The 27,332-nt window shown below is 40.5% G+C and overlaps 5 protein-coding genes across 10 annotated transcripts in view; 2 read left to right on the top strand and 3 right to left on the bottom strand.

Annotated features, from left to right (window-relative positions):
* Window positions 1-5,983: 5,983 nt before the first annotated feature.
* Window positions 5,984-8,765, bottom strand: tdp2b (tyrosyl-DNA phosphodiesterase 2b). Its single transcript, XM_038725516.1, has 7 exons — window positions 8,427-8,765; window positions 8,055-8,173; window positions 7,779-7,928; window positions 7,467-7,558; window positions 7,001-7,119; window positions 6,733-6,903; window positions 5,984-6,551 (listed from the first exon to the last, which is right to left on the bottom strand). Exons 1-7 carry the CDS (start codon window positions 8,571-8,573, stop codon window positions 6,270-6,272), a joined length of 1,080 nt encoding a protein of 359 aa, XP_038581444.1. The 5' UTR covers window positions 8,574-8,765; the 3' UTR covers window positions 5,984-6,269.
* Window positions 8,766-12,564: 3,799 nt separating this feature from the next.
* On the top strand, window positions 12,565-13,867 carry acot13 (acyl-CoA thioesterase 13). Its single transcript, XM_038724559.1, has 3 exons — window positions 12,565-12,711; window positions 12,816-13,000; window positions 13,407-13,867. The coding sequence occupies exons 1-3, from the start codon at window positions 12,628-12,630 to the stop codon at window positions 13,564-13,566; spliced, it is 429 nt and encodes a 142-aa protein (XP_038580487.1). The 5' UTR covers window positions 12,565-12,627; the 3' UTR covers window positions 13,567-13,867.
* A 1-nt stretch (window position 13,868) lies between these two features.
* On the bottom strand, window positions 13,869-18,055 carry cunh6orf62 (chromosome unknown C6orf62 homolog). Its single transcript, XM_038724558.1, has 5 exons — window positions 16,424-18,055; window positions 16,065-16,241; window positions 15,852-15,977; window positions 15,307-15,441; window positions 13,869-15,210 (listed from the first exon to the last, which is right to left on the bottom strand). The coding sequence occupies exons 1-5, from the start codon at window positions 16,550-16,552 to the stop codon at window positions 15,085-15,087; spliced, it is 693 nt and encodes a 230-aa protein (XP_038580486.1). The 5' UTR covers window positions 16,553-18,055; the 3' UTR covers window positions 13,869-15,084.
* A 98-nt stretch (window positions 18,056-18,153) lies between these two features.
* Window positions 18,154-23,106, top strand: gmnn (geminin DNA replication inhibitor). 2 transcript variants are annotated; one of them, XM_038724510.1, is made up of 7 exons: window positions 18,154-18,243; window positions 18,641-18,707; window positions 19,922-20,023; window positions 20,201-20,354; window positions 20,450-20,532; window positions 20,923-21,033; window positions 21,293-23,106. In XM_038724510.1, the coding sequence occupies exons 2-7, from the start codon at window positions 18,651-18,653 to the stop codon at window positions 21,485-21,487; spliced, it is 702 nt and encodes a 233-aa protein (XP_038580438.1). In that variant the 5' UTR covers window positions 18,154-18,243; window positions 18,641-18,650; the 3' UTR covers window positions 21,488-23,106. The 2 variants fall into 2 exon arrangements, with proteins under 2 accessions (XP_038580438.1, XP_038580439.1); XM_038724511.1 differs by lacking the exon at window positions 18,154-18,243 and adding an exon at window positions 19,121-19,200 and having other exon boundaries at window positions 18,656-18,707.
* A 1,167-nt stretch (window positions 23,107-24,273) lies between these two features.
* ripor2 (RHO family interacting cell polarization regulator 2) overlaps window positions 24,274-27,332 on the bottom strand; it is a 72,222-nt gene continuing 69,163 nt past the window's right edge. For 3 of the 5 annotated variants that reach the window (XM_038724504.1, XM_038724505.1, XM_038724507.1), the window contains exon 23: window positions 24,274-26,975. In XM_038724504.1, coding sequence (XP_038580432.1) covers window positions 26,875-26,975 — 101 coding nt within the window. In that variant the 3' untranslated portion in view covers window positions 24,274-26,874. The remainder of the gene's footprint in view (window positions 26,976-27,332) is intronic. The other 2 variants (XM_038724506.1, XM_038724509.1) reach the window with 1 other exon arrangement.

Raw genomic sequence — 27,332 nt, 5'->3', positions numbered from 1 at the left:
TTTTTGTTCAGTTTTTTTAAAAACTTATACTAATATATAATATATATAAAAAAATCCTTGTAAGGATTAATAATTACTCTATATTTAAAACAGTTTTTCAAGGGATTTCCCCCTTTCTGGTCTATATTTCCGGCCTCTGCTGAATTATTTTTATCCCAGGTGAAGAGAAAATTTATCCCCACTTAAAAGTGATCAATGCTGCTTCACTAGTGGTGCAACAGATCACAATAAAACAATTATTTTTATGAATAAAAACTTTTAAAAACATCCCACCCTCTGTATTTTTCACAAATTGCACCCTGGATAGAATAGACATTTTTGCAAGTATCGCCCCCATATCTGCGCTTTAATATAAGGCTACATCTAGCAGTCTGTTAGCTTATTAACTTAGCATGAAGAGTAGTAATGGGGCAACAGCTAGCATGGCTCAATCAAATGGTTACAACAAAAGTCAAACTCTCAAGCTTACTGATAAGCACTTTTTATGGTGTTTCTTTAAAGGAGACATATTATACTTTTCCATATTTTATGACTTATCTACAATGTTACAATGTAGGATGTTCATGTTAAACATGGCCAAAGCTTCAAATAATGACGTTAAAGTATGTAAAAGAAATCCCTGAGCTCTGTTTGGTTCAGTGGTTCCCTGAACACCCTGTTGTGTACGCAAGTGCTCTGCATTTTACTGCCTTTTTAACATGTTAAAACGGCTTGGGTTGATTGGGTAACACCTGTGACACGCCCACAAAACGGGACAAAACATACCTCTAAGATCATTGCAGAACATTGCACAACCTTGCAAGGAAACATGTCGTTCAATCCCAAAACGTTTCAAACCGGTGCAAAACGTTTTGAGATTGAACTCACCCCTGGTAACATGCTTCAGGTCTTGGCCAATCAGAAGACAGTGGGCTTTGAGAGGGTGGGCCTTAAAGAGACAGAAGCATCCACAGCTTGTTTCACACAGAGACTGAAATGAAGCCCTACATGTAGTGCCAGTATAAGATAGAACATAATTTTTTTTCAAACTTTGAATCATGCAAAGCTGCCATACAGGGGTCACAGAACTACAATATACGACTGGAAATGCAGTATAATAGGTCTCCTTTAATCTGTACAAAAAACTGTGTAAAAAAAAGAATTTGCTGTTTTATGGACAATTTCTTGGCAACCGACCTGTAAAGAGTTGCCCGTCAACTGTTTAGAGCCATGAAATTGTCCGGCACATAACCCCTGTAAAACGGTAAACTATTATTTTTTTCACATCAGTTTCTGTACTGATTAAACAAAGGAGATACAACATGTTCATTTGTGAGCTTTAGAGGTGTTGGAAGACAGATGCTGTTACCATTTGACAGAGCCAGGTTAGCTGTTCCCCTGTTTCTAATCGTTGTCCTGAGCTAAAGCTAAGCTAGCTGGCTGCTGGCGGTAGTGTTGTAGTACTCGAAACCGGTCTTGGTCTCGAGACCAGTAAGACCACTTTTTGATTGTCTTGGTCTCGTGTCGGCTTCGACCACATTTGTACTTGGTCTTGTCTCTGTCTCGGACATTGAGGATTTGGGATTTTATTTCAAGACCATAACTTTGGGAATATCAATAAATTGCTTTTGCATTGTCTGATTTATTTGTTAATATTCTAACTTTGACTGGATGTAAGGCAAGGCAAGGCAAGTTTATGGTAATTCAAAGGGCTTTACATAAAACATAAAAGCAACAGGGAAATATAAAAAAGTTTAAAAGCAACATAGGGAAATTGAAAGAATACACATTAAAATATAATAAAAGTTACAGTGCAGTGTGCAATCAGGGTTAAAAGAGTTAAAATGTTGTATGATGTATAACTTATTGCTTCAAATGCAACCAATAACCCTGATTAAAAATGTGGGTGTTTTAATGGGAATGTGGATCTTTCAGATCAATTAGAGAAGTACCTATGATCTCTATAGATTTTATTGAGTGTCATGTAATATGGGGAACTGGTCTTGGTCTTGACTCAGTCTCGTCCTCCCTTGGTCTTGGTCTCGACTTGGTCCCAGCCCCTAAAAGTCTTGGTCTTGTCTTGATTTTGATAAACCCTGTTTTTGGTCTCGGTTTTGGGCAGACTATAACACTAGCTGGCAGATAACAGCGGTAGCAATATTTATATGAGAGTGGTATCAATCTTCTCATGTAACTCTGTGCCTTACAGCGTAAAATAGTAAAAGTCGTAAAATGTCAAAGTTTTGTTTTAATGTAGAAACTTGTATCTAGTCGACTTTTCTTTTTATTTAATAATTTACAGCACATTGTACCTTATGTAATACTGAGTGAACCCTTGTCTTTGTTTGTTTGCTTTTACTGAACTTTCCGTTCACCTGGTTATTTAAGATGGAAAAAGCAGCCTAAAGTAAATGGGTCCAGTGGTGGAAATTCACACAGATGTGTTTAAAAGCTTCCACTGCTGATTCAATTTCTTGAAAATCTTTGTTGAGCTGCCACACATTTCATAAAATCCTTTCACCCACTTCATAATCTCACCCCAAATGCTAGCATGAGTCCCTAAATATTACCTGGCATCATCCCCGACCTTTGAGAGTGATGGAAGACAAAATGTTCTTGCTCAGAAGGTTTTCCCTTATCTTGCAAACCTCTAAAGAACTGTCAGTCCTCAAATATGCAGCAGAGGCAGCGACAGCACTGTACGGTCAGAAATAATGCGGGCTTCTGGGGCAGTTTGTCACAGCGATTTTGAAGTGAAGTAGTGATGGATGTGGCGGTGGTGATGTAGAGTGGAGCAGCATTAACGCTTGCCCTTGCCTTGTATGTGACAAGCTATCTGCACAGGGGGAGGTGGGTGTTTGTGTGGATGGAGTCTGACAGACATGGTCCAGATAGATTCTGCTTGTGAACCACACTCAAACACGTACAGTGGAAACGTTGCCCACAGTCATCTGCTCACACACCAAATACAACACAAATACAAAAACCAAGTCCCAGTCTATCAATCAAACAGTAACAGGCCGGACTCCTCTTGCATTCTTTCGCTTCATCTGTTACCAGGAGCTGCAGCACAGATTCGTCTGCTGCTCTTCACACAACCCGGCCGATCTCTTCCGGGCTCGGGTCAGATCTGTGTCTGATACATCATCGTCCAACCCTGCCTCAAAGGACAAACCTCAACCCAGAGCCTCCCCGCCAGCACATGGATACGTCGACACAAAACCAAGAACATTCATTTTGACGGGCCTCAAATGAAAGCCCTAGCTCTCACTGAGGGCTGTGCTTTTGGAGGAAAACTCCAAAAATACATCTGCAAGGCTGTTGGTGTTTCACTCTCAGAGTGAAAATATAAAAGGAAAAAACAGGATGAGTGAAATGATCTTGGAAAACGTCCAAGCAGCCTTCCAGAGGGAAACTTATGGTGCTGATGTTTATGGATTTGTGGAGGAGGGAAATGTTGATAGGCCTCTGGCAGAGGGATCCTGCTCAAGGCAGATGGATGGATCACATGACCACTTTCTTGGTCCAGACAGCTGTTGCCTCCATCTGTACCATCTATGACCTGCTGCTGTCAGCCTCCTCTATGCAGTAGTGGGAAACTGCTCAGTGCACAAATAGGGCAAGAATAGCGCACCTGTGGGGGAGCATGGGGAACAGTTTGACTCCAATTTCTGTAAGCTGAGATCAGTTTATTTCTACTGGATATCCTTGTGTCTGATCATACGCTCTGGCCCTAAATCTCTTTTTATAATGTTTATGAAGTTAATTGCATTGCTATATTCTGGGCTATGAACACAAACACTTTATCTGAACTTAAAAACTAGTAATGAGGATTGATTAAAATTATTGGCAACTATTTTGATAATTGTTGTTAATTAATTTTTCGAGTAAGAAATGTGTGAGTATCTTTGTGTTTTGGACTTCTAAAAGACATTTATAGACACCACCTCTGGCTTTAGGAAATTGTAATTGTCATTTTTCATAATTTTTGGAAATGTTTTAGATGCAATGATTATTCAAAAATTAAAATAATCATTTGTTGCAACCTAATGAAAACCTTAAAACTACCTAGGTCTATCAAATCTGGATTTTTGCAGGTGCACACAAACCCAGTATCTTGAAAAGGTAAATTTTTCAATTTGTCTTTGTTTGTCAATTGTTGGATTTGTGACGTAGTGGGTTAAATTTTGATTACTCAAGCTTGTATTACAAGATTTAGGCTCTGAAGACAAAAAAGAAGACGCTCATTCTTAATGTTTTAGGCTTTAGGTGAACTCATAAGAGTATCCATAAGCCAGACAGACTTGGTTCATGTGTCCTTGCTAATCAGGAACCAGTGAGCGGAGGACAAACGAGGGAGGGAGGCCTGTTCTGATGACGCCTGCTCCCAGGGACAGGGAGTCACATCTGTGTCCTCTCCTAAGGTCAGCTCTTCTTCACTGTGTGTGACCGCGCTGTAAAAATGTTCCCGTCTGCTCGCTGAGCAAACATGAAAACACACTCAGATCTGAAGGGTGCATTACAGGGAGAGGCGAGGGAGACGTCTTGACAGTGTGTTGGCAGAGACTGTAAGGAGGCGGTTACATCTGGTTTGGGGTAGAACTGAGGCCCACAGTGAGACAGTCGTAATGTAGATTATAGATGCTGTTAAATCATTATATACTGTATATATATACAATATATTACTAAGTCAAAATATCTGCTGTGAAAAAGGTCCCACATTCTCATTCCCATGCTCAAGGCATTCACTATCAAACATGCACATAGTCACTTAAAAATACAACACACATTTCTCCCACTAACGTACACAATTCTACCCTCTTCCTGTTTGGTTAAGTCAAACATATATTTGAGTTGTGTGCAGTGTTGCCAGACTGGGAGGTTGAGCTACGTTTCATTTCATTGGGTGGGTAAAAATAGCTTTGGGTCTCTCCTCCCATTAGTTTGACATGAAGAGACTGATAAATGATAAACCATTGAAAACCTAAACTAGATTATAATTATTCCCTCTAGAATTATTATTCAGTCAAAGCTCTGTGATAAAAGACTTGTAAAAGTTTACATCTGTTCATATATGTAAATATCCTTATTATCACATTATCCAAAAGAGTATGTAGGAAAAAAAAGAATTGAATTTTATAGATATTTATGTTCGTTTTCAACTATACAGTTTTATCCCTCTGCTAAATGGAAATTCAAAATGAGGCAATTTTTTTGACGGTTTCTAGGCTCTCCTTAGATTACTTTATATCAGTCAAATCTGGCAACACTGAACTGGTCTGTTCCATCTTACCTGTTTGTCTGTTTAGTTGGTGTTATCTATTTTGATATGTCACATAGCACTAATAAATATTCAGTCAGTTTGAGTAGTAATAGTAACTGCTGAAAAGTAAGGATAGCCGTATGACTGTCATGTGCTGCAATGAAGAGGGGGAAAAAAGGTTTCAGTGGGATGAATCATCTGCAAATGCTTTAACAAATTCCCTGAAATGTGTTTGTAATGGTTAACAGCAAGTTGAATTTGAAGCCACCTACTGATCTTTTTTTTTTTTTTTGTCCTTTTTTAAAATACTTAATCCTGGACTGCTGTCAGAAAATGTCAGTTTAACGATTGCAATTCAATTCTGTACTGCTCCCTAGTGCTCAGACCCAATACTACATACACACAGTGCTGCCCATATGAGGTTTCTCATGTTACAGAGTAAAATACTCTGAATAGTGTAATCGTTATCATCCATCACATTCATTTAAAAATGTGACAGAAGCTACAGCTGACTTCATTTTGAAATACAGACTGGAGACTATAAAGTGTTTGTAGTCTCATAGCTTTCCAAGATCAAGAATGATTTTTCAAACTCAACTTTTATTCCAACATGAATGAGGAAGGCCGAGGAAGATTGTGTGATATGATAAATATCCAGAAAAGCTACTAATAAACCTTGTGGTGAGATTGTTCTGTCAACTGTTGTGACGAAAAGGTTGAGAATGAACTTTCAGCCTCAACTGGAAAATGTATTTTCACATTTATTTTGCTTTTTTAATTGCAGGAGAAAAAGCCTGAGCAGAGACTCCAACAAGACACACATAAGATAAAAACAAATCAAATCATGACATAAAATGTACAGGTAACCAACCTCAGATGAGGTCAGAGCATTTTCTTTCACAGAGAAAGTGTTACTGTGGTCTGAACCCAGTACTATGACAGTGACAAGGTCTGAACACACGACACCAGACAGCTCATCTAAAACAAAAGCTTTAACTCGTGTGTTTCAGGTTATTTTGCACATTTTCTAACCAGCTGAGAAGCTACAGTAGACTCCCCAGTGATCACTAGTGTAACGTCCACAGTCCAGCTTCTCCAGTCCCACCAGGGCCATGTGGTCAGGGGCCAGGCGTGGGACGCCGTCCTTGGTAGCCGGGCGGAAGTAGATTCGGTCGAAGCGGCAGCGACTGATGTAAGGAACAGTCTTGTTGCTGTTGGTTTTGGTGTCCCATGTGTAGCGGCAGTGCTCCTGCTTTCCCAGTCGCTCCCACACGTCGCAGACACTGGGGGGCAGCCCCACCTTGGCCACCTGAGATGGAGCCCGGGGCAATAATTACTAAAGATGTACACTTTGTGATTACATGTATGCGTGAAATGAAAACCAAAAAAACACTGTAAGCGCAAACATGTTGTTTTGTTGCAGACATTTTTTGGACTTTTGAGAGATCAAACATATATTTTAAGTCATGATGCAAAGACAAACGACTGACCTCAGTGTCCCTCAGGTTTGTGTCCCCCCCAAACAGGACGGTGACATCGTCTGGTGCCTCTCTCATCCTCTGCATCGCCACTCGCAGCTGTTTCATCCGTTCCTCTGCGTGGCCTTTACAGCTTTCAAGGTGGGACGTCATGAGGCACAGCTTCTGGCCTTTGAAATTCACCTGATTGCAAAGACAAGAAACCGACTTTGTGTCAGCGAAGGCGAGCTGGATTTAAGCACATGCCGTCGAGCATTTGGACAACTATCTGCGCACGAACCTGAGCTACAAGCAGATTCCTCATCATTTGAGTGGTGGGGTAAGTTACTATCTGGCTCTCCACGAATTTAACTCGTGACTTCTTCAGCATCATCCCAGCGAAGTAACCGTCTTCACCACCTGGTCAGCACAAGAGGAGAGATAATTATATATAGTAATACAATAAAAATAGTAGAACGCATCGCAACAGGAGTGCTGACACACTTCCAGTGAAAATACCTACATCATAGGTCTTTTACACAGCAGACATTTTGACTTAAAGCAGGAAAACCAAAGGTGTTACTAATAGCATTAAATAATGGTTATGTTCAAGTGTCCCAGTAAGCCATGACAGTGTGACTGTGAGCCAGCATGCACAACACCTGGACCCTAAAACTGAAACAGCTAAATGGATTTCAATCATTAATTTCATTATTTACACATGTCAAAAAGTATTCTGTGAAAAAGACCTGTTGAACATACTGCACCTTCAATGATTAGGTAGCTGACAGCCCGTTTCTTCAAGTACTGGACGTAAGGTGGAATGAGCTCCTGTAGGAACACCACGTCAGGAGTGTATCTACATGGAGAGAAGATTCACTTTTCAAACACCTTCTGCGTTCCCTTGTCCTAATAACCCGGGGCAGCGGCGGTCTGACATGTGACCTCTGCGTCCTTGAGAGCTATACACTGTATCTCCAGGGTATCAACAGGGTTTAATCAAGAATATTGGATTTCCCACCAAAATTAAAATATCATGTGATGGCATCAAAGATGAATGGTGTATAAACACAGCTTACAACACTAAGTAGGAGCACAGGCCTCTGGCGCGCTCTGCAAGGTTGTCTGTATCAAGTCCATCCACGTTCCAGGAGATGAGTGACAGTTTGTTGTCATCTTCCTCTGGGGGTTTGCGTGTGGAGGCTGGACTGTCTGCGGTCAGATCGATACTGGAAAATTTTCAGACATTGTTAATTAATTTGGAGTTGTTAAATGTTGGGTGGCTATAACAGAAAGAGTGCTGCACAGTAACATTAGCTTGGGCAGTGACAGAGGAGGGAGGACAGTAGACTTACCAGTCTCCTGGACGTTTTTCCTCAACCTTCTGCCTCTTTGTTTTGGGGCTGGCCTGTGTGTCTGGAAAATCTTCAAATACTCTCTCCATATCAGCCTCAAAGAATGAGTTCAACGCTCTCTGAAAGACAAGTTAAATCAGGAACACCTGCCAAAACATTTTCATGCCATGCATAAAAGATTTTTAAACATTAATTAGCACTTTTTTATTACTAGAAGCTGAGCTAATCAGTAAAATAAGTTACAGCTGCGGAATAATGGCCTACAGCCACCAGCTGTAGCATTCTGTATCCAGCTGCATAAGTAACCTATGCCTGCATAGGTTACTTATGCAGTGTCACAACTGACAGTGTGAGTTTATATTGCTACTGTACCTCCATCTCCCACTCATTTTCGGCCAGGTAGCACTGAGCCACAGCGCTGTCGCTTCCCGTTATCGCAGCAAACTCATCGCAGAGGCGACTTCTTTTTTCTTCCACATTAGAAACTGACGGTTTGTCCGAGTCGGATGTAGACGCCATCTTTTCTAGCTAGCGGTTTTAATCACAGAGTCACACAAGAAGAGTTCAATTTAAACGTAAACATCACTGCATCTTGTGCATCCGTGAAATGCTTCCGGGTGAACTTGCTGACTGCAACAAACAAACAAACTAACGTTGCTTTGTAGGATTAAAGGTGAGCAACTCCAGGCTATGTGCTACAGTTACTAATGAATATCGGCACATGCTTCGTTAGGAGTGCGGTGTTTTTACTTTCTGAACTAAAAATCTGACGGAAACACAATTTAGCTAGCAGATTAGATCCGGAAGTGGAGGGAGTGGGGTGAAGAGTCCTCCCAAATAAAAAGTACTGATTTTGAATCTTGTAGAAATGGTTGAGATCACAGGTTGAAATGGTTGAAATTCAGTGATACCAATGGGAGGTGGACGGGATGGGGTGGGGCAGAATGGAAGATTGTAAATTAAAAACATAAAAGAAAAATATATAGATATGCAGCAACCAGGTCAAAACAAAACAATGAAAAGAACTAACAAACCAAAGGGAGGTTCTGTTTTTTTCTTCTGGCAGTCCCCTGACAGTAAAGTAGACCTGCAAGTAACAATTTGACATACTTAAGCATTTTCATTTTATTCTACTGTATACTCCACTCCAACTTCAGACGGAAATATTGTAGGGTACTTTTTTACTTATGATTTATCTGACACTTACAGATACTTTTTATGTCCTGCATCCAGCAATACCTTGAATGTTTTATTTTTAATGTTATTTCAAACTGTAGACCTACATCTCATTTATCTAAAATGTTTTATGCTTTCATATCTCATTAATAACACTTTCACTGACGTTAGGTTGAAGACCTAATTTACGACGGTCTGTAGAATTGGGAGTGCAACAGAGGTGTGGGCCGAAATCACTATTATTAATTTGTATAACCCCTGCATTAGTCCAGAAGAAAATTATTTTCAAGGTTAGGGGTACCAGTAGTTTGGGTGAGGAAAAATGCACATAACTATGGGAAAGTAGAGAGATAGAAACAGAAGAGTTCTGGAAGACTGTATAGATAAGCCATAGCCATTTAATATGGCTATATTAAATAATGGCCAACCAACATGGTTTAAAACAAGCCGGGCAAATTCATCCTCTAGCCTACAGATATCACAATTAGGTCAGCAGAATTGGCAATAATCAGTGGATGAGAAATACTGGTTCAGGGTCAGAATACAATGGGAAGGAATCATGTGCCCATAATAAGCAGATTTGCCTGATGCTTCATTGAGGAACCTTCTCACTGAGACTTAGTATTAAAAGAGCAAATTGGATAGAATTTGAGAAAAATTAAAATACGGAAATATCAACAGAAGGAATTGAGAGAGGGGTGGAATAGCTTTCTAATATGGTCAGTTGCATAAAACTATCCACACGAAAAGAAATCCCCAAAGAGGAACAATGGTCCCATGGTAGAATGAGGAATGTAACTGAGCCAGAAATAGAGCAAGCAAAAAGTTTGAAAAGCCATTCACTAGAGAGCTATGCTATTGAATACAAGCGACTTAGTGTGACAAAGAACTCAAACCATGTACCTTGAAAATGCCTAATACATTGGGAATTCCAGTGAAGAGCAAGAAAGATTTAAACAAACTTTGGAAATAAAGTAAAATCTAGTAATGTGGAGAAAATTGTTATTAATATTAATGTGTGCCCTCCAGTCTTTTGGTTAGTTGTACAATCATGCCTAATCCAAGAACCTGAAGATCAAAAATTTTAAAGAATTCACAAAGCAGGATGTGAGGTGGGTTTTATATGGTTACCAGCAAACATGGGGTGTAGAGGGAAAAGAGGAAGCACATTACTTGGCAAAGAATGCTGCTCATGAGGATAGAATAGAAATTGCCCTACAAGATGGACTGTCAGAGCTTCACACCATGAACAAGTCAGTAAAAGAAATGTGGTAGCCTACAATACATGGGAAAAAGAAAAGAAGGGGAGGTAATACTTTACAGTAAACGAGTGGAAGAATATTGCCTACAAACTAAATATTCAGTTGTCAAACACCTGGATGGCAAATGTGAGTGTGGAGACAGTAAGACACATCCAAATCCAGTAAAAGAATGACTCACTTCAAAAGAGAAAGCTGTTCAAAGCAGGGGAAAGTGATTAATCTTACTTTGAAGAAGGTTTTCAGGCATCCAGGTTATCCAAGGAAGGCTAAAATCAAGGGACAGGAGCACTAACAAACCAGCGGTATCGATCATCTCGTCAATGACCCCACAGAAGTTAAATAGCTGAGTTTCCCTACCTTCAAGTATCTTCAGCCAAGTGCAGTTGGACTCTTACTTTTACTTTATTCAACCTGATAACTGGACTGAAAGAAATAAACTGATCTATCTGTACAGTATTAGACTATATACAAATAGAAATACCAGTGTTATGCCGAATTTTGCATGCATGCACCTCCAAATACTGCTAACGCTATAATATTCTTTGTGGGGTCCATCAATGGTGATAAATTATTAGTATATATTTTAGAATCAGAATCAGAAGGAGCTTTATTGCCAAGTAGTGTTTTACACATACAAGGAATTTGCTTTGTGTACACGCAGACAGACATACAGCTGACATAAATAGATGTAGAAATACATAAATATGTAAAAAACAAATGCAAGTTATATAAGAATAACAGAAGAATAGAGAAAGATAATACAACTGACAATATAAAAAAATAAAAAATAATAATAAAAATAACAATGGAACAACAACAATTTACAATTAACAACAAATATGTGCAATGTGCCAGGTTTGTGCATGATATGACATGAAGTGATATTTACATGTGCAGAGAGGATGCTTGTTGATGAGGCTAGCTCCAGACGGGTAGAAGCTGTTTTTTTTGTGGCGAGAGGTTTTGGTCCTGATGGACCACAGCCTCTTGCCAGAGGAGAGAGTCTGAAACAGTTGATGGCCAGTGTGGGAGGAGTCAGCTGCAATCTTTCCTCGCCTCAGAGTCCTGGAGGCGTGCAGGTCCTGAAGTGATGGAAGATTGCAGCCAATCACCTTCTCTGCAGAGTGAATGATGCGCTGCAGCCTGCCTTTGTCCCTGGCAGTGGCAGCAGCGTACCAGATGGTGATGGAGGAGGTGAGGATGTAACTCAGTGATGGTGGTGTAGAAGTGCACCATCATTGTCTTTGGCAGGCTGAACTACTTCAGCTGCCGCAGGAAGTACATCCTCTGCTGGGCCTTCTTGGTGAGGGGAGGTGATGTTCAGCTCCCACTTGAGGTCCTGGGAGATGATGGTGCCCACAGTGGCGATGGGGGAGTCACTCAGGATGATGGGGGAGGGTGTGGCTGGGCTCTTCCAGAAGTCCATGAGCATCTCCACTGTCTTCAGAGCGTTGAGCTCCAGACTGTTCTGGCCGCACCAGGTCACCAGGTGGTTGATCTCCCACCTGTAGGCAGACTCATCCCCACCAGAGATGAGCCCAATGAGGGTGGTAGCGTCCGCAAACTTCAGGAGCTTGACGGTCTGGTGACTGGAAGTGCAGCTGTTGGTGTACAGGGAGAAGAGAAAAGTGGAAAGAACGCAGGCTTGAGGGGAACCAGTGCTGATGGTCCTGGAGTCAGAGACATATGAACGTTTAGAGTTGTTAATATTGTATTAAGCTTAGTAAAAGCAGCATTCCTTGAGATTCAGCAAAAAGATGATAGCCACTCTTGATCAATGTGCACAACAAAGTGTCTGAAAAGGACCTTAAGAGGTGGATGCATAATTCAGCAGAACAGATCATGATGTAGGCTTCCTATAGAGATTTGCATCCACCTCTTTTCTCAGCATAAAAGAGCGTTACAAGCACAACCCGCGAGGTGCATGCAATTCTCGGCAGGCATGCAGAATATGTCACAACACCTGTCAAAAGGAACATAAATAACAAACAGTAGAGGCAGCAATGGACCACTATAGCGTCTAGTCTACCTAATCCAAAGAAGAAAGTTTCGCCCGGACGATTTATCGAACGCAATAGTTTCCGGGTACGAAGTAAACAGAAGTTTGACATTGGCTGTATTTGTTAGCATTAAATATGGTTTCGCTGTCTATAAATTCGTTAAAACAAATAATGAGAGCAATGGTAGATAATCCAGGCTTCGACAGAGTCCTGAAAAAGGTAAAGATAAACATTCTGCGACATTTCCTGACCGTATTAAAGTGTATTTCTGTGCGTTTAAACGCAACAGTGTATCTAACGTTGACTGGACGTGTTTTCCGCAGGTGGACGTTTTGTCTGCCAGCCCCGGTAAGGTGGTGTGTGAGATGCGGGTAGAAGAGGAGCACACTAACCGTGGAGGGACGCTGCACGGCGGGTTGACAGCCACCCTGGTCGATGTCATCTCCACCATGGCGATCATGTACTCTGAGAGGGGAGCACCGGGAGTCAGTGTGGACATGAACATAACGTGAGTCCACTGACTGTGTAATTCGTAAAAAAGTCAGATTTATTCCCCACTGACCCCCCCCCCCAAAAAAAACCCTTGTCATCATCTATAGAGTTAAATGGACATTTGAGCCTCCTTGTAATTTTAATTTCATGTTTAAAAACGCATAAATCCACTGTAATTAAGGATTTTACAGCTTTCTAATACATGTCAGGCAAAGCTGTAGCTATGATTTTAGAAATACTGAGTAATAAAAATCTCTGAAATGCTTTGAGTGCAGTGTGGTGCAGTCATTAAAATCTCAGTGTCCATGTCAGTGCCTGCAGCCCTGATTTCAGGCCTTGACCTTCACTGTGTTAACCAGGTCAGATTGAAGATTATCTCCATTAACTACAGATGACTGGGGACAAATATCAATGTCTTACAGATACATGAATGCTGCCAAGATCGGAGAGGACGTACTCATCACTGCTCAGGTTCTGAAGCAAGGACGGACACTGGCGTTTGCCACCGTAGACCTCACCAACAAGGTCACGGGGAAGCTCATAGCACAAGGAAGACACACTAAACACCTCGGCGGCAGCTAAACCGTCTCCCCTCTGTGCCTGTCTGTAAATCACACATGTACCTGACCAGCCAAAACAAGGGACTCCTGAGTGAAGATGTAAACTAACCTCTACCTGTAGATTGCAAAACTGACTGTGTAAAAAAACACCATAAAATAGTCGACAGTACTACAAATCCTTCTCACAGCTGGTTACTTACCGACTGGTGCCATTGTCATCAACAGTTAAGAGAAACTAATGGCTGTGTGGTCAGTTAGTCCTGACCAAACTACTGTGTCAATGAAACTGTTTCATACACATGCAATAAAAGAAATAGACAAGAGTTATGCTTTCAGAATTTGCATTGTATTGGGATAAGCTCAGCAGTATTGATTTGAGAATCAACAGAAAAAACCCAGAAGTTACACGCCTTATACCCTTTCAACTGAACACACTGAATCAACACGGAGCAAAATTATATCTACTATGTACTTTGTATTCTTTGAAAAGCAAGCCTGCAGAACCCAATTTTAATCTGATGAGCATGGTAGCAAATTATCTTAATTTTAGTAGGTCAAATTAAACAAATCTGTTAGCTTTCAGCAACTTTAGTTAGGTATGTTAAACATTAAGTATGTCACCATTTCAGTTTCTCACCAACCCACATCCCAAATAAAACAAAACATAAAACATCAGTTTTCAGTAGCTTAAATGAATGGTGCATGAATGGCCTTCAACATCTAACCAACATGTCCCAACTTTGTGTACAATGCCTTTCAAGTCACTCAAGGCCTGCCTAGCATGTTTCTGCCTAGCATGTTTCAGAGGACAGCAAATGACACCAAAACATTTTTTTTGAGAAAGTCCAGCAAAAAAAAAAAAAAAAAAAAAACTAAGGCGGTTTATAAGAAGCAATACCTACAACATGTGATTTGACAAATATTGTTCATCTTGTTTTCTTTTCTTTTACAGGTGTTTTAATGCCTATTCACACCTGTCCTTGGTCAAAAGATTGTGTAAAGTTGTTCTAGAAACCCCATTGACATTACAAACAAGCTTTAACAATCCTTTCTTATGACAACAAGGATATAAAACACGTCCATCTGAGAACCACCGTGAAGACCTGTGTATTGTTTGTTCCTGTTTTGATGCAACATAAAGAGTTCCTTCAATGACCGGTGCTGTTGACAGTGCGGCTCCAAGAGAACAACCAACCACTCAAAATCAATGTTCGTGCAGGTTCAAATAAACAAAAATGGATGAGTGAGCAGGAGGGAATGAACAGGGAGTAAAATAAAGAAAACGGGGGAACCAATCCAAAAATGGTGGAGAGAAGAGGAGTAACATTGGGAGTGGGAGGGGGGACAAGGATAGGAACTGAATCAGCTTCAGGTCAGGGAGGGGAGAACGAGTAGGTAACAAAAAAGGAGAGATCCAAGCACAAGTTCAAATCTTTTAAAAGGAAACAGGTGGAGATGAGTACATCAATTTGCTTCTGAAGGCTTAGGCAGGAGGGAAGGGAAGGGCTTCTCCCTGTGTGGCTGAGTGGAACAGGAAGCCCTAGTCAGGCATGTATGGGCGGAGGTGATCCTCGATGTCTCCCACACCCCAGCAGGTCAGCTGGTCCTGGGGCAAGTACAGACAGAGGCTGCACAACTTGAAAACTGTGGCCTTGGTTTTAGGAGTCTGCAAGAGTGACGGACAGAGGACATTTGTGATGCACCGTTAGGAGGCTGTCTGGTGCTTCAGTTGATCAAAACAGTAACAACACAACTGACTCACCTGTAAGTGTTGTCTATCCATGAAGAGAAATACAGACTGAGTTGGGTTGTTCATGACCATTCCAGCCTTGTCTTTACGACCCAAAGCATGCAAGCACTGCTTCTCGTAGTCTCCATGATGAAATTCAAACTTGGCCTGTAAATCAGAGGACAGACTTGTGAGACAGGAAGTACATTTTGTTACATCCAGGCTAGGGCGGCATGATACACGCATCAAATTAATTGGATTATTAAAATGTAAAATGTCTACATTGTGAAAATCAATCAATTCTGACTGCACAAATATTCTCTGGTAAAATGTGGATCATTTTCACTGTTTTCTAACATTTTATTAACTACACAATCATTTAATCTAGAAAGTAATCTGCATATTAATCTATAATGACAATAATCAATCGTTGAAGGCCTAATTCATCATTTACAACCTAAGCAATTCCGGAACCGATCGGCTACTGTCTGAAGACCAGACAATATCTGCATTCATATGCATGTATCTCGTTATAGAGATTGCTGCCTGAGAAATCTGATGAGGTGGCAAGTTCTGACCTGAACAGGCCTGAAGGGTTCATCTTCGGCCCCCTTCCATCTGGAGAACAGCAGACAGACAATCTTCTCAATATCGTTGCGTGGCCAAAGGATAAAGTCCATCTCCTGTGTGCAGCCTATCACATCCTACAGCAATATGAGAAGAAGAAACAATGTAAAACACAACTGGTCTTCTTCAAGCTATCCCCTCCTGAAGATGGTGCACTGACTTACCCTTCGCATTGACTGGTATCGGGGGGCGTGTAGTTGCACAACGTCTTTTTGCAGGAGTTCTATCGAACTCTCGAGAGAGTAGCTGGAATCCCGCACACCTCGTAGGATGTTTTCTTCATAATTGTTGGTCATCACTGGCACCACTTCAGCTACCTCAAAAAGTGCAGACTTCTTCTTCTTTAATGTAAAAACACATATTTTAAGTCATTTTACTACGTCATATAATACGGAAAAAGTGTGAACAGGACTTTTAAAGGTGTAATGAACAAATTATGAAAATAAAATGTTACGGTATAAAAGACGAGTGTGGTTGCAGATTGTGTCAACAATTACTGTGGTATTCCATTTCACTGACGAACCTTTTCCTTGAAAACGAAGGCTATATAAATCTTGAAGTCAAACTGATCCGCCAAAGATTCCCTCTTCTTCCGAAGTTGAGCTCGAAGTCGATTTCTTGTCTGGTTTCTTCGTGAAGTTGGGTCCCCCATGGTTAAATTTTGATGGTAGTGTCTTCCTCTCTTGTGCAGAATATTTTGGCTACACTCTCTACTTTTGTATTTATATGTTGGATAAAGGATGGAGCTAGCTACCCTTTACAGAAACAACGCATCAAACAACCCAAGGCTAGATCTGTGAATTACTCACTAACTACCAACTGAAAAGGTCAACAAATCAGAAACAAAACTAAGTCATTTTAATTTTTGTAAAAGGGCAGTGTTCAGGAGGGGAATGATCAACAAGCGAAGACTACATCTCCTTATTACTGGTTCAGAAATCCATGTTTTAAGACATGACTTTTAAGCCAAATTAGCGTTTTCTTTTCAACCTGCCATCGATAAGGGATTACAACAGCTTTTACACTAAAGAGCAAATCAAATTTCACTTACGTTTCTTCTTTGAATGTGACTGAAATCAACAGAAACAACTGCTACTGTAAAAGCCCATACCGGCAATACATATTTTTGCCAGTGAATTTGAGGAGTACAGAGACTAGCAAGCAGACAAATACTGTATTGTGTGGGTCATTTCAAAGTCCCTCATCCATGGCTGTCGTTTTGTGTTTGCTTCTCTGTAGAGACTGCGTTATGTGCGAGTTACAGACGGATTGGGGATACAGACGAACATGGCAAGTAAATACAGATGCCATGAGATATTGGCACCGGGTAACATCGAAGACTACTGCGAAAGTACCTTGACATTTCCTTGACTGTTACTGCCACTCATTTGGCCCACGGCCTGCGGTGCTGCCACGGCTGATAGTCATGATGTGGGCGTATTTTTAGCACACTAGCTAAGGTGAGCTAGCAAGCTAACGTAGGCATTCACTTCCAACACTAACTAGTAGTGAACCAACAATTAGCTACATCTTATCTTCTGACTGATTGGCTTAATTGAGGCCTATGTGCGGTTGGCTAGTTAGCGTACAGTCATCTTTCCACGCGTTTACATTTTCTCGCCCGGTTCAACGTGACTGCCAGTGCTGTGAGAGGTAAGAGACCTACAAGGTTGACTGACTTAACTGGTTTTGCTTGTGCTAAGCATTTTTAGCTCGGTGTAATTTACTTCAGTCGTGTCTTGTCAGCAGCTACATCGACAAAAAAAATCAACCAGGGAATCAATAGCCAACCAACGACAAACGGTGAATGGCGAAAAAGACGTTAGCCAAACAAAATCCCCCCTTTCCACGTCTGAAGTTTCGAGGTGTTTGCTGCGCTTGTTTCTTTCTCTTCTTTTCTTCAGTCGTCACAACCTCCGACTCGCCCTGCTGCATGCCATGTCAAGATAAATCGACAATCCAGCTGAAATCCTCCGTTCTTTCAGTCGACGTGTGGCGTGTTCTGTCTCCCGGTGGGCCCATATTTAACGGCGTGTCGTCCAACGTTTTTCCGTTTGGTTTCTTTGTGTGTTTTTTGGGCAGCTAATAATGGCACAGACAAGCTCGCCGATCCACAGCCTCCCCAAAATGGCCGCACAGTCAACAACGAACTACAAAGACGTGACGTATATTAACATGTGACCGCATGAGGGGAAAAACAACAGCAGGGGGGGGGGGGGGGGGGGATCTTCCTCGTGAGTGGCGCCTTTACCACATGACGTAGTGGGCGTATTTAAGTCCCTGGCGCGAGATCCTCAGAAAAGAGAAAAAGCAGTTCGAAGAACGAGGCGCGGCTCATCAACGGTAAGTCGATTTAACGCGTATATACTTTAATACTGTCTTAATTTGATTATCTCCACATTTGCTGCCCTTTAAGTATTACTGACGGCAGGTACCACTGTGCTAGCCATAGCCGCGTTAGGTTAAATTAGATTATTTTAAGAGTTAGCGGACTCTACTGGCCTCTGTAACGTTAACGTTACCCCATCCCCCCCCCCCGTTGTATCGAAATTTAACGTTTTTTGTTTTTTTAATAAAAAAAACAACAACACACTAACAGTCACGGTTGTCACGTTTACAGCCAGACGCTAAATTTTAAACTAACGTTAGTTTAGTTTGGGTTTTTTTTCAAATGTGTGTCACACTTATTCACTTTAGGATGTAACGTTAGTGACGATGCGTTTAATAATTTCTCCATCAGGTCTCTGGAAATGAGTTTCAGTGGAAAGCTAAAACACAGCCACCAGATGTCTAATGAGAATATTAAGGTGAGTAATTGTCCCTGGGTTTGAAATATGTTCCTACAGAATAATGTATTATAACATCAAATGAACAGTTGATCAAGTTTTTGGGCTGAAATCAAAGAGGTAATCAGTACGATTATAGGTCTCTTGGCATTGTTGGCGTGGATGATGGCATCAGAGGCCATATTGATGTATAATTAACAGCTGGTGAGAGACCGGAAATGTATACCACTAGAGGATAAATCAATCAGTTGTGTGCCCAATCACCATGCTGCATGGTCCCCAATACAATTAAAAGCATACAAAATGCATATTATGTAACATGTATCAGAAGGAATTGCCCCCAACTTTTTACTTGAGGGGAACAATAAAGATCTGTAGTTAAAAAACAAACACAGGTTTAAATACTGAATTCTATCTTGCTGCTTTCTCTTCAGAGCGGGTGTACTTGGTAACAGCCATTAACACTATCATCTCCAATGACAAGTCAAAATTTCTGTGAAGCCTATCTGAGCAGGTTGGTGCTAAATTACTACAGCAATGAAGAGACTAATCTGTCAGTACTGAGTGGCAAGAGACCGTTTCAGATCGACTCTTTTGAAAGAGTGAAGGTTGAATCTGCTGTGATTGCTCAGATAAATGTAATGTCCTTTACAACTGTAGTGTTAAATTACACAGTAACAATGGCAGGGCTTACACTTCTGTAAATTAGACTGTGTTTTGCTTTATATATGGCTGTATCTCCAAGTACTTAAGATGTACATGGACCCACAGGTCATGCCTCCATGAGCCACAATCTCCCCCACTGCCCAAAAGTCAAGATCACCTTATTATAGGTGTGAAACACAAGTGTGTTGTGAAGCTGTGGCTAAACATTAACAAACTGACCTTGTTGGCTGCTCTGTAATGAGCCTTAACAAAAAACTTTCCCACAGCTGTTAAAAGAATTTGGGCCCTGCCCCTGTTCCCACACCTGTGGGCCTGTTTAACATCACAGCAGTGAAAGCCACTTCACTTATGCCCTCTCCCATGGTGATGGTGTAATTAAAGTAAAGCATGCAAAGTGATGCTAAGCCCCAATGAATAAACTCATTGAGAAAGAACAGAGTTCATGTGACTCAGTGAGTTTCTCAAGACTCATCTGGTGGGAAGAGGTTAGATCCTGCTTTTGTTTACCATTCTTATATCTGTAATTTGTGATCTACTCAGTTATAAGGTGTATAACACTTGTCTTCCAGAGCTTTTTTACATCATCTCAAAGGGCAATGGGACCCCCCAGGCAAACCCTACAGGTCCTCCAACCCTCAGCAGTCAACAAAGACTTGGGAAGGTCAGCTCAGGTATGCAATGGCTCGTTGCTGGAAGTCATTTGATTTGGGTGACTATATTGTTCAGGTAACTGGATCAATTATTTGTATAGAATTGTTCCACTAAAGAGTGATCTATAACAGTCTTCTGTGTTTTTAAACACTTTGAAAAATGAGTTTGATCTTCTAAATGACTCTTTTCTTTTAAAGATGGGGAAGGTCATTCCCAAACGAAAACAGTGGAGCTCAGAACAATCTAGAGGACCAAAGAGGGTGAAGGTAGAAGTCAAATCCACACAAACAGAAGAAACTCAGTGTTTGACAGATGGCATGTCCAATGAAGCATATGAACTTATGGTCAAAGGTAGGGATTCATAATCAATACACACTAACACACACACTGTGGAATCTAACCTAAGAATTAGATTTATATTTTTTTTCTTCATGTTGCCATTGTAGAAACGCCCCCTTCCACCTACTGGAAAGAGGTAGCTGAGGAGCGTCGGAAGGCCTTGTACAATGTTCTACAGGAGAATGAGAAGGTGAGTTAATCACTAAGAGACAGCTAATGTTTAGCTCTAAATTGAGCTGTTCCCACGCTCCCACTGACTGAGTCAGCCTTAGTTGGCTCCCATCCAGCTAGCATTGAATCTTCAAGTAACATTGCACCTAAATGCATTGATTGACTTGAAGTTTATTTCCTCATTTTTGTTTAAAGCAATTCTGAGACACCAATTCTATAATAATAAAACCTGTACACTCATAGAAATTATGTGGACATTGGGCCTCATCAGCTTATTTTTCTGAATGATTTTGTTTAATGCATTTTGAAGCAGCTTAAAATTAACTTACTAAAGCCAGGTTCAGTTTGCCTGAGCCTTTTCATGCTTAATGATAACATTTTTTCTCTTTTTTTTTTTTTTTTTTAACAGTTACACAAAGACATTGAAGCCAAAGACGAACAGATAACAACGCTTAAGTGTGAAAATGAAGAGCTGCAGGAGCTGGCACAACATGTACAGTACATGGCTGATATGATTGAGGTAGGCACAGTGGTCTATGTCCTGATGGTTTTTTTTTTTTGCAATAGCTTGATTTTTAATGTCAAACTTTTCCTGTATTGGTAGATGATGTGGTTTAAAACAGTGCTGTGGACATTTGCATTTTCTTGACTCGGGTGTATAAATACTACATGTTCAGATGGGTGGGACCAGTATAATTAAACTTGAACACAAACTGGACTACACTGAGGGACCTCACTTGGTACTTGTAAGTAAACTGTATCACGTCTGCTTTTATTAGAGGCTGACTGGGAAGAGCCCAGGCAATCTGGAGGAGCTGAGGGATATTGCCCTTGATGTAGAGGCCGAGTATGACTACCACAGTGAAGTGGAAGGTCAGAGTGAGGAAGATGATTCTGATTACAGTCAGAGTGACGCAGAGGAAGAAGAGACCTCAGACCATGAACAAGCTGGACCCTCAGGAGAGCAAGATTAACTGACACAGCTCTCCGAAGTCATGGGACTTCGACCTGCTTATACAGGCCAGCAGATTTTGGGCTAATGTGGTGTTTTGTCTTTTTGGGCGGCAACAAAAGCAATGGCTTTCAAAGAAATTCCATGTTCAAACTTCACCATTTTTTGAAACAACTGAAATGTCATGTTTGAGCCTTGAACGGACAGGCTGGCTTTATTTTTAGCTTTTGCTATACTTGTCCTACTTGGAGTAAAGAGGTATTCAAAACTAAGCCAGCAAAGGCAATTTTGTTCCACAGCAGACACTGACATGTCATAGTAGGAAAAGCACAAGTGTAAATGACAAATTAATAGCTGAATTTCACTCAGTTGCTTCAGTTTCAGGGTCCTGGCATTATGCATGCTGGGTGACTGTCTAATGGTGATGGCTTACTGGGACAGTTGCGTAGAACAGAGCCAATGTTAATGTCTTCAGTAATGTTAGAGCACAAGGAGTTCCGGGGGAAACGTCTCTGCTGCTTTTCCAGCTTCTTACAAGCTATAACATACAGAGTAATCCATTGCCATGCTGTAGCTTGACTCGTCTCCTGCAGCATTTAACTTGATGGGGGTTGGAGCGGCGCTTAACATCCCCTTGCATGTAACCAAACCCATAAAGACTATGCTTTGTCAGATTGTTTGTAAAACCAAAATGAACCCCTCAGCCCTCTCACCTTGACTGTCAACCATCTGTAGAAAAATGACCCATGTGACGTAGCGCTTGTCCTATGAGAAGTCAAAATGTGTGCTGTGGAAAGACTCGGCAGTGAATTTTATTTATTTGCTCCAGTGATAGTCCTACATTCACTGTCTGGGTTTACAATGTAAAACATGTGCAATGTTATATCAGTTGTGTACATAGTGTCTAAATTTTTTTTTTTTTTTTAAATGTGTTATGTCTTGTAGCAAGAGGATTTCAGGCCTATAAATCTTGTTGCTTAGTGACATGTTGACTGGCTGTACCCACCATGCGGAGTAGTTGACACCCCTCTGAATGCATTGACCCAAAACATTGTGTAAGCAACAATTCTACTTCTGGGATCCATTCATTAAACGTGGCTAAAAGTGCCTCCTAATATATATATATTTTTTTTTTTTTTATTATAAAAGTGACACTGGAAGGGGCTGCTTGTCTAGATAAAACTAAGGAGTAGTGCCTGAATCTGCAGCTCATACTGGCTAGCGCTCATAGCAAATTTAGTTCATTTGGCTGTCCAGTCTACAACTTGTTTCACTCAATGCTTCTGTGGCTGGGATTTGACTGCAGCAGGCTGTTCAACAAACCTTGAAAGACTCCACTGTTTAATACCTGCTCTGAACAGCAAGTGAACAGTTGAATTTAGCAACTAGAGATTTGACTCGGATGGTAGAGACCATAAACAGTTAGAGTTAATATTGGACTTGTATGAGCCAGGTGGCCAGAACCACAATGCAAAATGGATTGTTGCCCTGTACCTGCAGGATGTGTAAATAAGCAACTGTTCTATTTAACTTAAAAGGTTATGTCAATGTTTGCTACTTATATTCTGCCATTTCCATTTTCCACTACTTTAATGTTTTGACTCCACAATTATCAAATACAAATCAATGCTAAAGATTAAACCAATATGTCAACCTTTGTGGCTCATGGCCCCTTACAAAAGACATTTCTGTTTGTGGCCCCCGGTCAGCTTTCAGATGTCAGAGTTGTAGCAGTTCCACCATAGAGGCACATCTTCAACTTCTCAGTTGGTTTAATTTAAACTGAGGCCCAAAACATCAAGTCTGGAAAAAGGAATACACACTTGAATAGCAGAGCTTTGGTTTTTCTTTTGCTCTGTTAATCATCTCATTCAAATTTATCTTGTGACCCACTGAACTGACTTGCCTAACTGGCCTACAACTAAATCCACCCAGCAAGAATGTAACTCTTAGTATAGAGTATTGTTATGGTATTTTTACTTTAGTAAATGATCTGAGTACATCTTCCACCTCTAGAAATGTCCAAAAATAAAAGGTGTAAAAATAAAGTTTCATACTTTCAATAACTTGTTTTAAAAAGGTAACTTTCCCCTTTACCACAAATCAGTTAAACTTTTTGCTGTGAAAAAAATCTTAGGATTTTGCAGCCTCAATGGATGAGTGCCCTCGAGTGCTTTCTAGTGTTTGATCATTGGCTCAAAGTTACAAATTGAATAAAATGTACCATCGTGACTCAAGATTTCAAATACATTCCCTCTGACACAGTGAAGTACTACAAGGTCTACTGCTATTAGAAATGTATCGGCGCTCCAATTCTCTGCTTCAAGAGCCTTCCTCTCAGTCCTTGTTTTGGTGATAGATGGAAGCTTTTTCTAGGATGACTTGGCTCACCTTCCTGTCAGAGTTTTGAGCTTGGTAACTACCTTCTGTCTTGACAACTTTTGATATCCTTAGCTTCCTTCTCCCAGGTCTGGATCCGTTTGGGGATCCTGCTCTTTGCAGAGCACAGTGACCCATGGTATTCTTACCTATGATTGAGGAACCTGTAAGGTATTAATTCATGGTACTAATCAAAACCAGCAATTCCCATCTTGTTAATACAGTACATAGCCTACACTGTGATAGATTTTCCTCAAACTCGCACCCCTTGCCTCTATCTTCAATGTCCATTGAAATAAATGGGAATTTTTTTTATTGCACGTGTAATGTTAAACTATTATCTGGCCAATAGAAACTCATCCATAAAATCCAACAAAGCACAACTGTGCAGACATTTAAGACTTTCAGTTTTGACAAATCACAATTTTATAGTTTTAATTATGCAAAAATAAACTTTATTGCAACTTTTGATGAGCAGAGGAAATACTGCTAACCACAATAAAGAGTAGTATGCAACTAAATGGATCAGCACGAAAGCTATTGACCACAGAGATGGATAAAGACCAATTCCAGCAAAGTGTACCAAGTTATTCTTAAACCCAATCTCTAAATAATTAAAGATGTGTACATTTTGACAACTTGTACTCTGTGGTAATTAGGAATTAAGAAGCTGACGAATCAACACTGGTCAACTGCAAGTTTGTAAAAGGAAAGTAGCTCACTCAAAATAAAATAAAACACTGAGTGGATGAATTTGATACTTTACCAAAATACTGTATGTATGCTATTCACATCGTGGAAGAAATAAAAGTAACTGTTACTTAAAATATTGACCTTGTTTTACAAAAAGGTCAAAGAGGAAAAAAAACACCATCTTCAGCTCACACATTTACAGTATAATACAAAAGAAAAATACATTTCATAAAAATATTACCACTTGTTTTTTCAATATGGCTTTTGGACTATGCAGTCAGAACCAAATAAGATTCATATATTATGGGTTTGTTTCATTTTTGAGTTGTGCTTCTAAAGATAAGTCTGAGTATTCTGGCCAAAATGCAAATGTGTTGAATACATTCTCCTTAATGAATTATGAGCTATGATTAAAAGGCCATTGTAAAATTAATTCCTCCTTTGGTTACTGTAAATCTTTAAGTAATAAAGTAACATTTCTAATATATAATATCCTCATAGGGTAAAGAAATCTATAATACTATTGGACCATACGGAAATCTTAATCTTGTCCAAAATAATAATTTATCTAATATAATTCATTCAAAATAAACTCCAATTAAAGTTAAGCATGAGATCATTTGCATGGTAATAACATGGAGGCCTTTTTAAACGATATTTCAAATACTTGACCTGATCCAGAACATAAATATACAATCCATTCACATAAAATTGCCATCTGCATGTTTACTGTATCAAGAAAGAATATTAAAATCACAAGGTAAGTAAATAATAAATTAGGTGTGTGAACAAATGTGAGTTTTGTCACAGTGCACTAGCACAAGACTCAGTAGTACAGTTACAATGAGAAAAGGTGGAATTAGGCGCTTAGCTCAGGTCAGTGTTCCCACGTTACAGTTAAGATGCAGGGAAATAAAACAGACCCAAGACATGCCAAACAGAACACTTCATAAGAAAAGCTTAGTTTCTAATCCTGCCATTAGCTCACATACGGTGTTTGAATGTGCAGTTAGCCAAAATGGAGGCTACACCTTTACTCAGCCCAAAGGATCCTCCTCTCTGTACAGTTAGAGAAAGTGCACGATCACAATCCTGAACCAAATTTATTGCCCTCGACTGGCTCCTTACCTAGTAGGAAAAATACATTTACAAAAGAGTGTATTTGTGGAACCCGTCTGCTCGACCGTATCAAGGCTCAAATGGTCAAAGCTGACGTTATCATATGTCTTCTCGTGTTAGCTAGGTGCAAAAGAGTCACGTATGTACAGAAAAATTGCACTTGTTCAACTGCATGTATGAGAAAACTCTGATATGAACTGCTGAGCGAGTGAACCTTGGGCACTGTGCTGACCTATTTCACCTCTAACCTTCAGTATTTTTCCTATTCCTCCACTGATACACAGCTGAGGTCAACATCTGTTCAAGACTGTAAACTGCTGTTACACGTGGGCTTTAAAAACCACAACATCACTTCCTCTCAGAGGCCATTCTCAACTTATTAATGGTCCTCCCTTCCACAAAACACACCTCTTTCACCCATACAGGAATCCCTGAAACTCAAAATGGAACGTACTAGAAAAAAAGAACTTAAAATATATTTTAAATACAAGCACATATATTACACCGGCTGTGTAAAATATGCCATATTTACATGCCTTACAACAGTGCAAATCTTCCGAAAGCGCCAGAAAACATTTCTTATGCAAAACCACCAACTAAAACATGTGATAAATAGTGATTATGCAAAGATCACAGTTAGCATATTGCATGACACAACCGACTTTGTAACAATCAAGATTAATTAAAATTAATCAGCGAGTAAGTGATACAAATGTTGTGTGCAGTGGTGGATAGCTTGGTTAAAGAGGTTATGTGAAGATGTACTGCTCAATTCTAGTTTCCACAGTCTTTGGAGCAGCTTTCATCAGCTTTGTGTTCATTCAAATACTCCAGTTGAAATTAAAATGTGAATGGTGTGCCTGGCTCAGAAAGCAGGGACAGGAAGGGGTGGGGGTGTCTGAAAGTGGAGACGATGGAGGAAGAAGAGGTGTATGTGTGTGTGTGCGCGCGTAGGAGGGGTACAGGTTGTGTGTCTTTGTGGTTAAGAAAACTTTGTTTGGTGTTAGTTCCTTTTAGGAGGCAGTATCAGTGAGAATGGTGATCTATTGTGGCGGGGTGGAGGTCCTTAAAGTTTGTGCCAAAAAAGCAGATCTATAACGTGATGAGTCATTAACAGCCCTGTGAGTTGTGCAGTGTGGGGTTAAGCTGAGGGGCAGTGCTGCCCCCGGAGGTTGGGCTGAGATGTCATTTGTGATGTTTTTCCAGTGGCACGGTGGCTCAGAAGGCAGTGGTGACGGCGTTTCCTCGTCTTGTGCCCAGACGGATGATTTCCCCCGGCACCGTGTCCAGCTGCTCGTACGCCAGCCGCCCCTCCTCACCTGCCACAAACACAAGGGTTATATATAAACACTGCACCCCCAAGCAGGTTTCAGTGATGACATATAACCTGCTACTTCTCAGATTGCAATGGCATCCCAGCAGCTTTAGGTCATATTAACGTGAGTGAGAAATGGTATAAATCACTGAAAAAATTAACACCTGGATTAAAGATTCAAAAACATAGTACTGAGAAAATGCAATACTTTACTACTAGTGGACCTGCACTGAACATATGGCCAACACGATAAAGGACAATGTAGATGTACACATAAAATACTGTGTACATGCTGTCTGTCATGATCCCTTGAGTATGACATAATGACCATTTTCCTGATCAGTCCAATAGGGTTTTAAGA

The sequence above is a fragment of the Micropterus salmoides genome, unplaced genomic scaffold (genome assembly GCF_014851395.1).
Source record: "Micropterus salmoides isolate LMB-PRFRI ecotype aquatic unplaced genomic scaffold, ASM1485139v1 Ms_hic_scaffold_17, whole genome shotgun sequence".
NCBI classification, from domain to species: domain Eukaryota; kingdom Metazoa; phylum Chordata; class Actinopteri; order Centrarchiformes; family Centrarchidae; genus Micropterus; species Micropterus salmoides.
Note: the sequence above shows the minus strand (reverse complement) of the source record. Positions and strands in the feature narration are given on the sequence as shown.

What these genes read in the sequence shown, in the direction of transcription:
- tdp2b (XM_038725516.1), bottom strand. Translation starts at nt 8,573, where the DNA reads ATGGCGTCTACATCCGACTCGGACAAACCGTCAGTTTCTAATGTGGAA. An exon ending in AAAATGAGTGGGAGATGGAG is followed by an intron (nt 8,174 to 8,426) that starts GTACAGTAGCAA and finishes CTTGTCTTTCAG; the next exon opens with AGAGCGTTGAACTCATTCTT. An exon ending in CAAACCTGAGGGACACTGAG is followed by an intron (nt 6,552 to 6,732) that starts GTCAGTCGTTTG and finishes GCTCCATCTCAG; the next exon opens with GTGGCCAAGGTGGGGCTGCC.
- acot13 (XM_038724559.1), top strand. Translation starts at nt 12,628, where the DNA reads ATGGTTTCGCTGTCTATAAATTCGTTAAAACAAATAATGAGAGCAATG. An exon ending in TCGACAGAGTCCTGAAAAAG is followed by an intron (nt 12,712 to 12,815) that starts GTAAAGATAAAC and finishes TGTTTTCCGCAG; the next exon opens with GTGGACGTTTTGTCTGCCAG. An exon ending in AGTGTGGACATGAACATAAC is followed by an intron (nt 13,001 to 13,406) that starts GTGAGTCCACTG and finishes AATGTCTTACAG; the next exon opens with ATACATGAATGCTGCCAAGA.
- cunh6orf62 (XM_038724558.1), bottom strand. Translation starts at nt 16,552, where the DNA reads ATGGGGGACCCAACTTCACGAAGAAACCAGACAAGAAATCGACTTCGA. An exon ending in AACCCTTCAGGCCTGTTCAG is followed by an intron (nt 15,442 to 15,851) that starts GTCAGAACTTGC and finishes TCTGATTTACAG; the next exon opens with GCCAAGTTTGAATTTCATCA. An exon ending in TGGATAGACAACACTTACAG is followed by an intron (nt 15,211 to 15,306) that starts GTGAGTCAGTTG and finishes TCACTCTTGCAG; the next exon opens with ACTCCTAAAACCAAGGCCAC.
- gmnn (XM_038724510.1), top strand. Translation starts at nt 18,651, where the DNA reads ATGAGTTTCAGTGGAAAGCTAAAACACAGCCACCAGATGTCTAATGAG. An exon ending in ATATGAACTTATGGTCAAAG is followed by an intron (nt 20,355 to 20,449) that starts GTAGGGATTCAT and finishes TTGCCATTGTAG; the next exon opens with AAACGCCCCCTTCCACCTAC. An exon ending in ACATGGCTGATATGATTGAG is followed by an intron (nt 21,034 to 21,292) that starts GTAGGCACAGTG and finishes TGCTTTTATTAG; the next exon opens with AGGCTGACTGGGAAGAGCCC.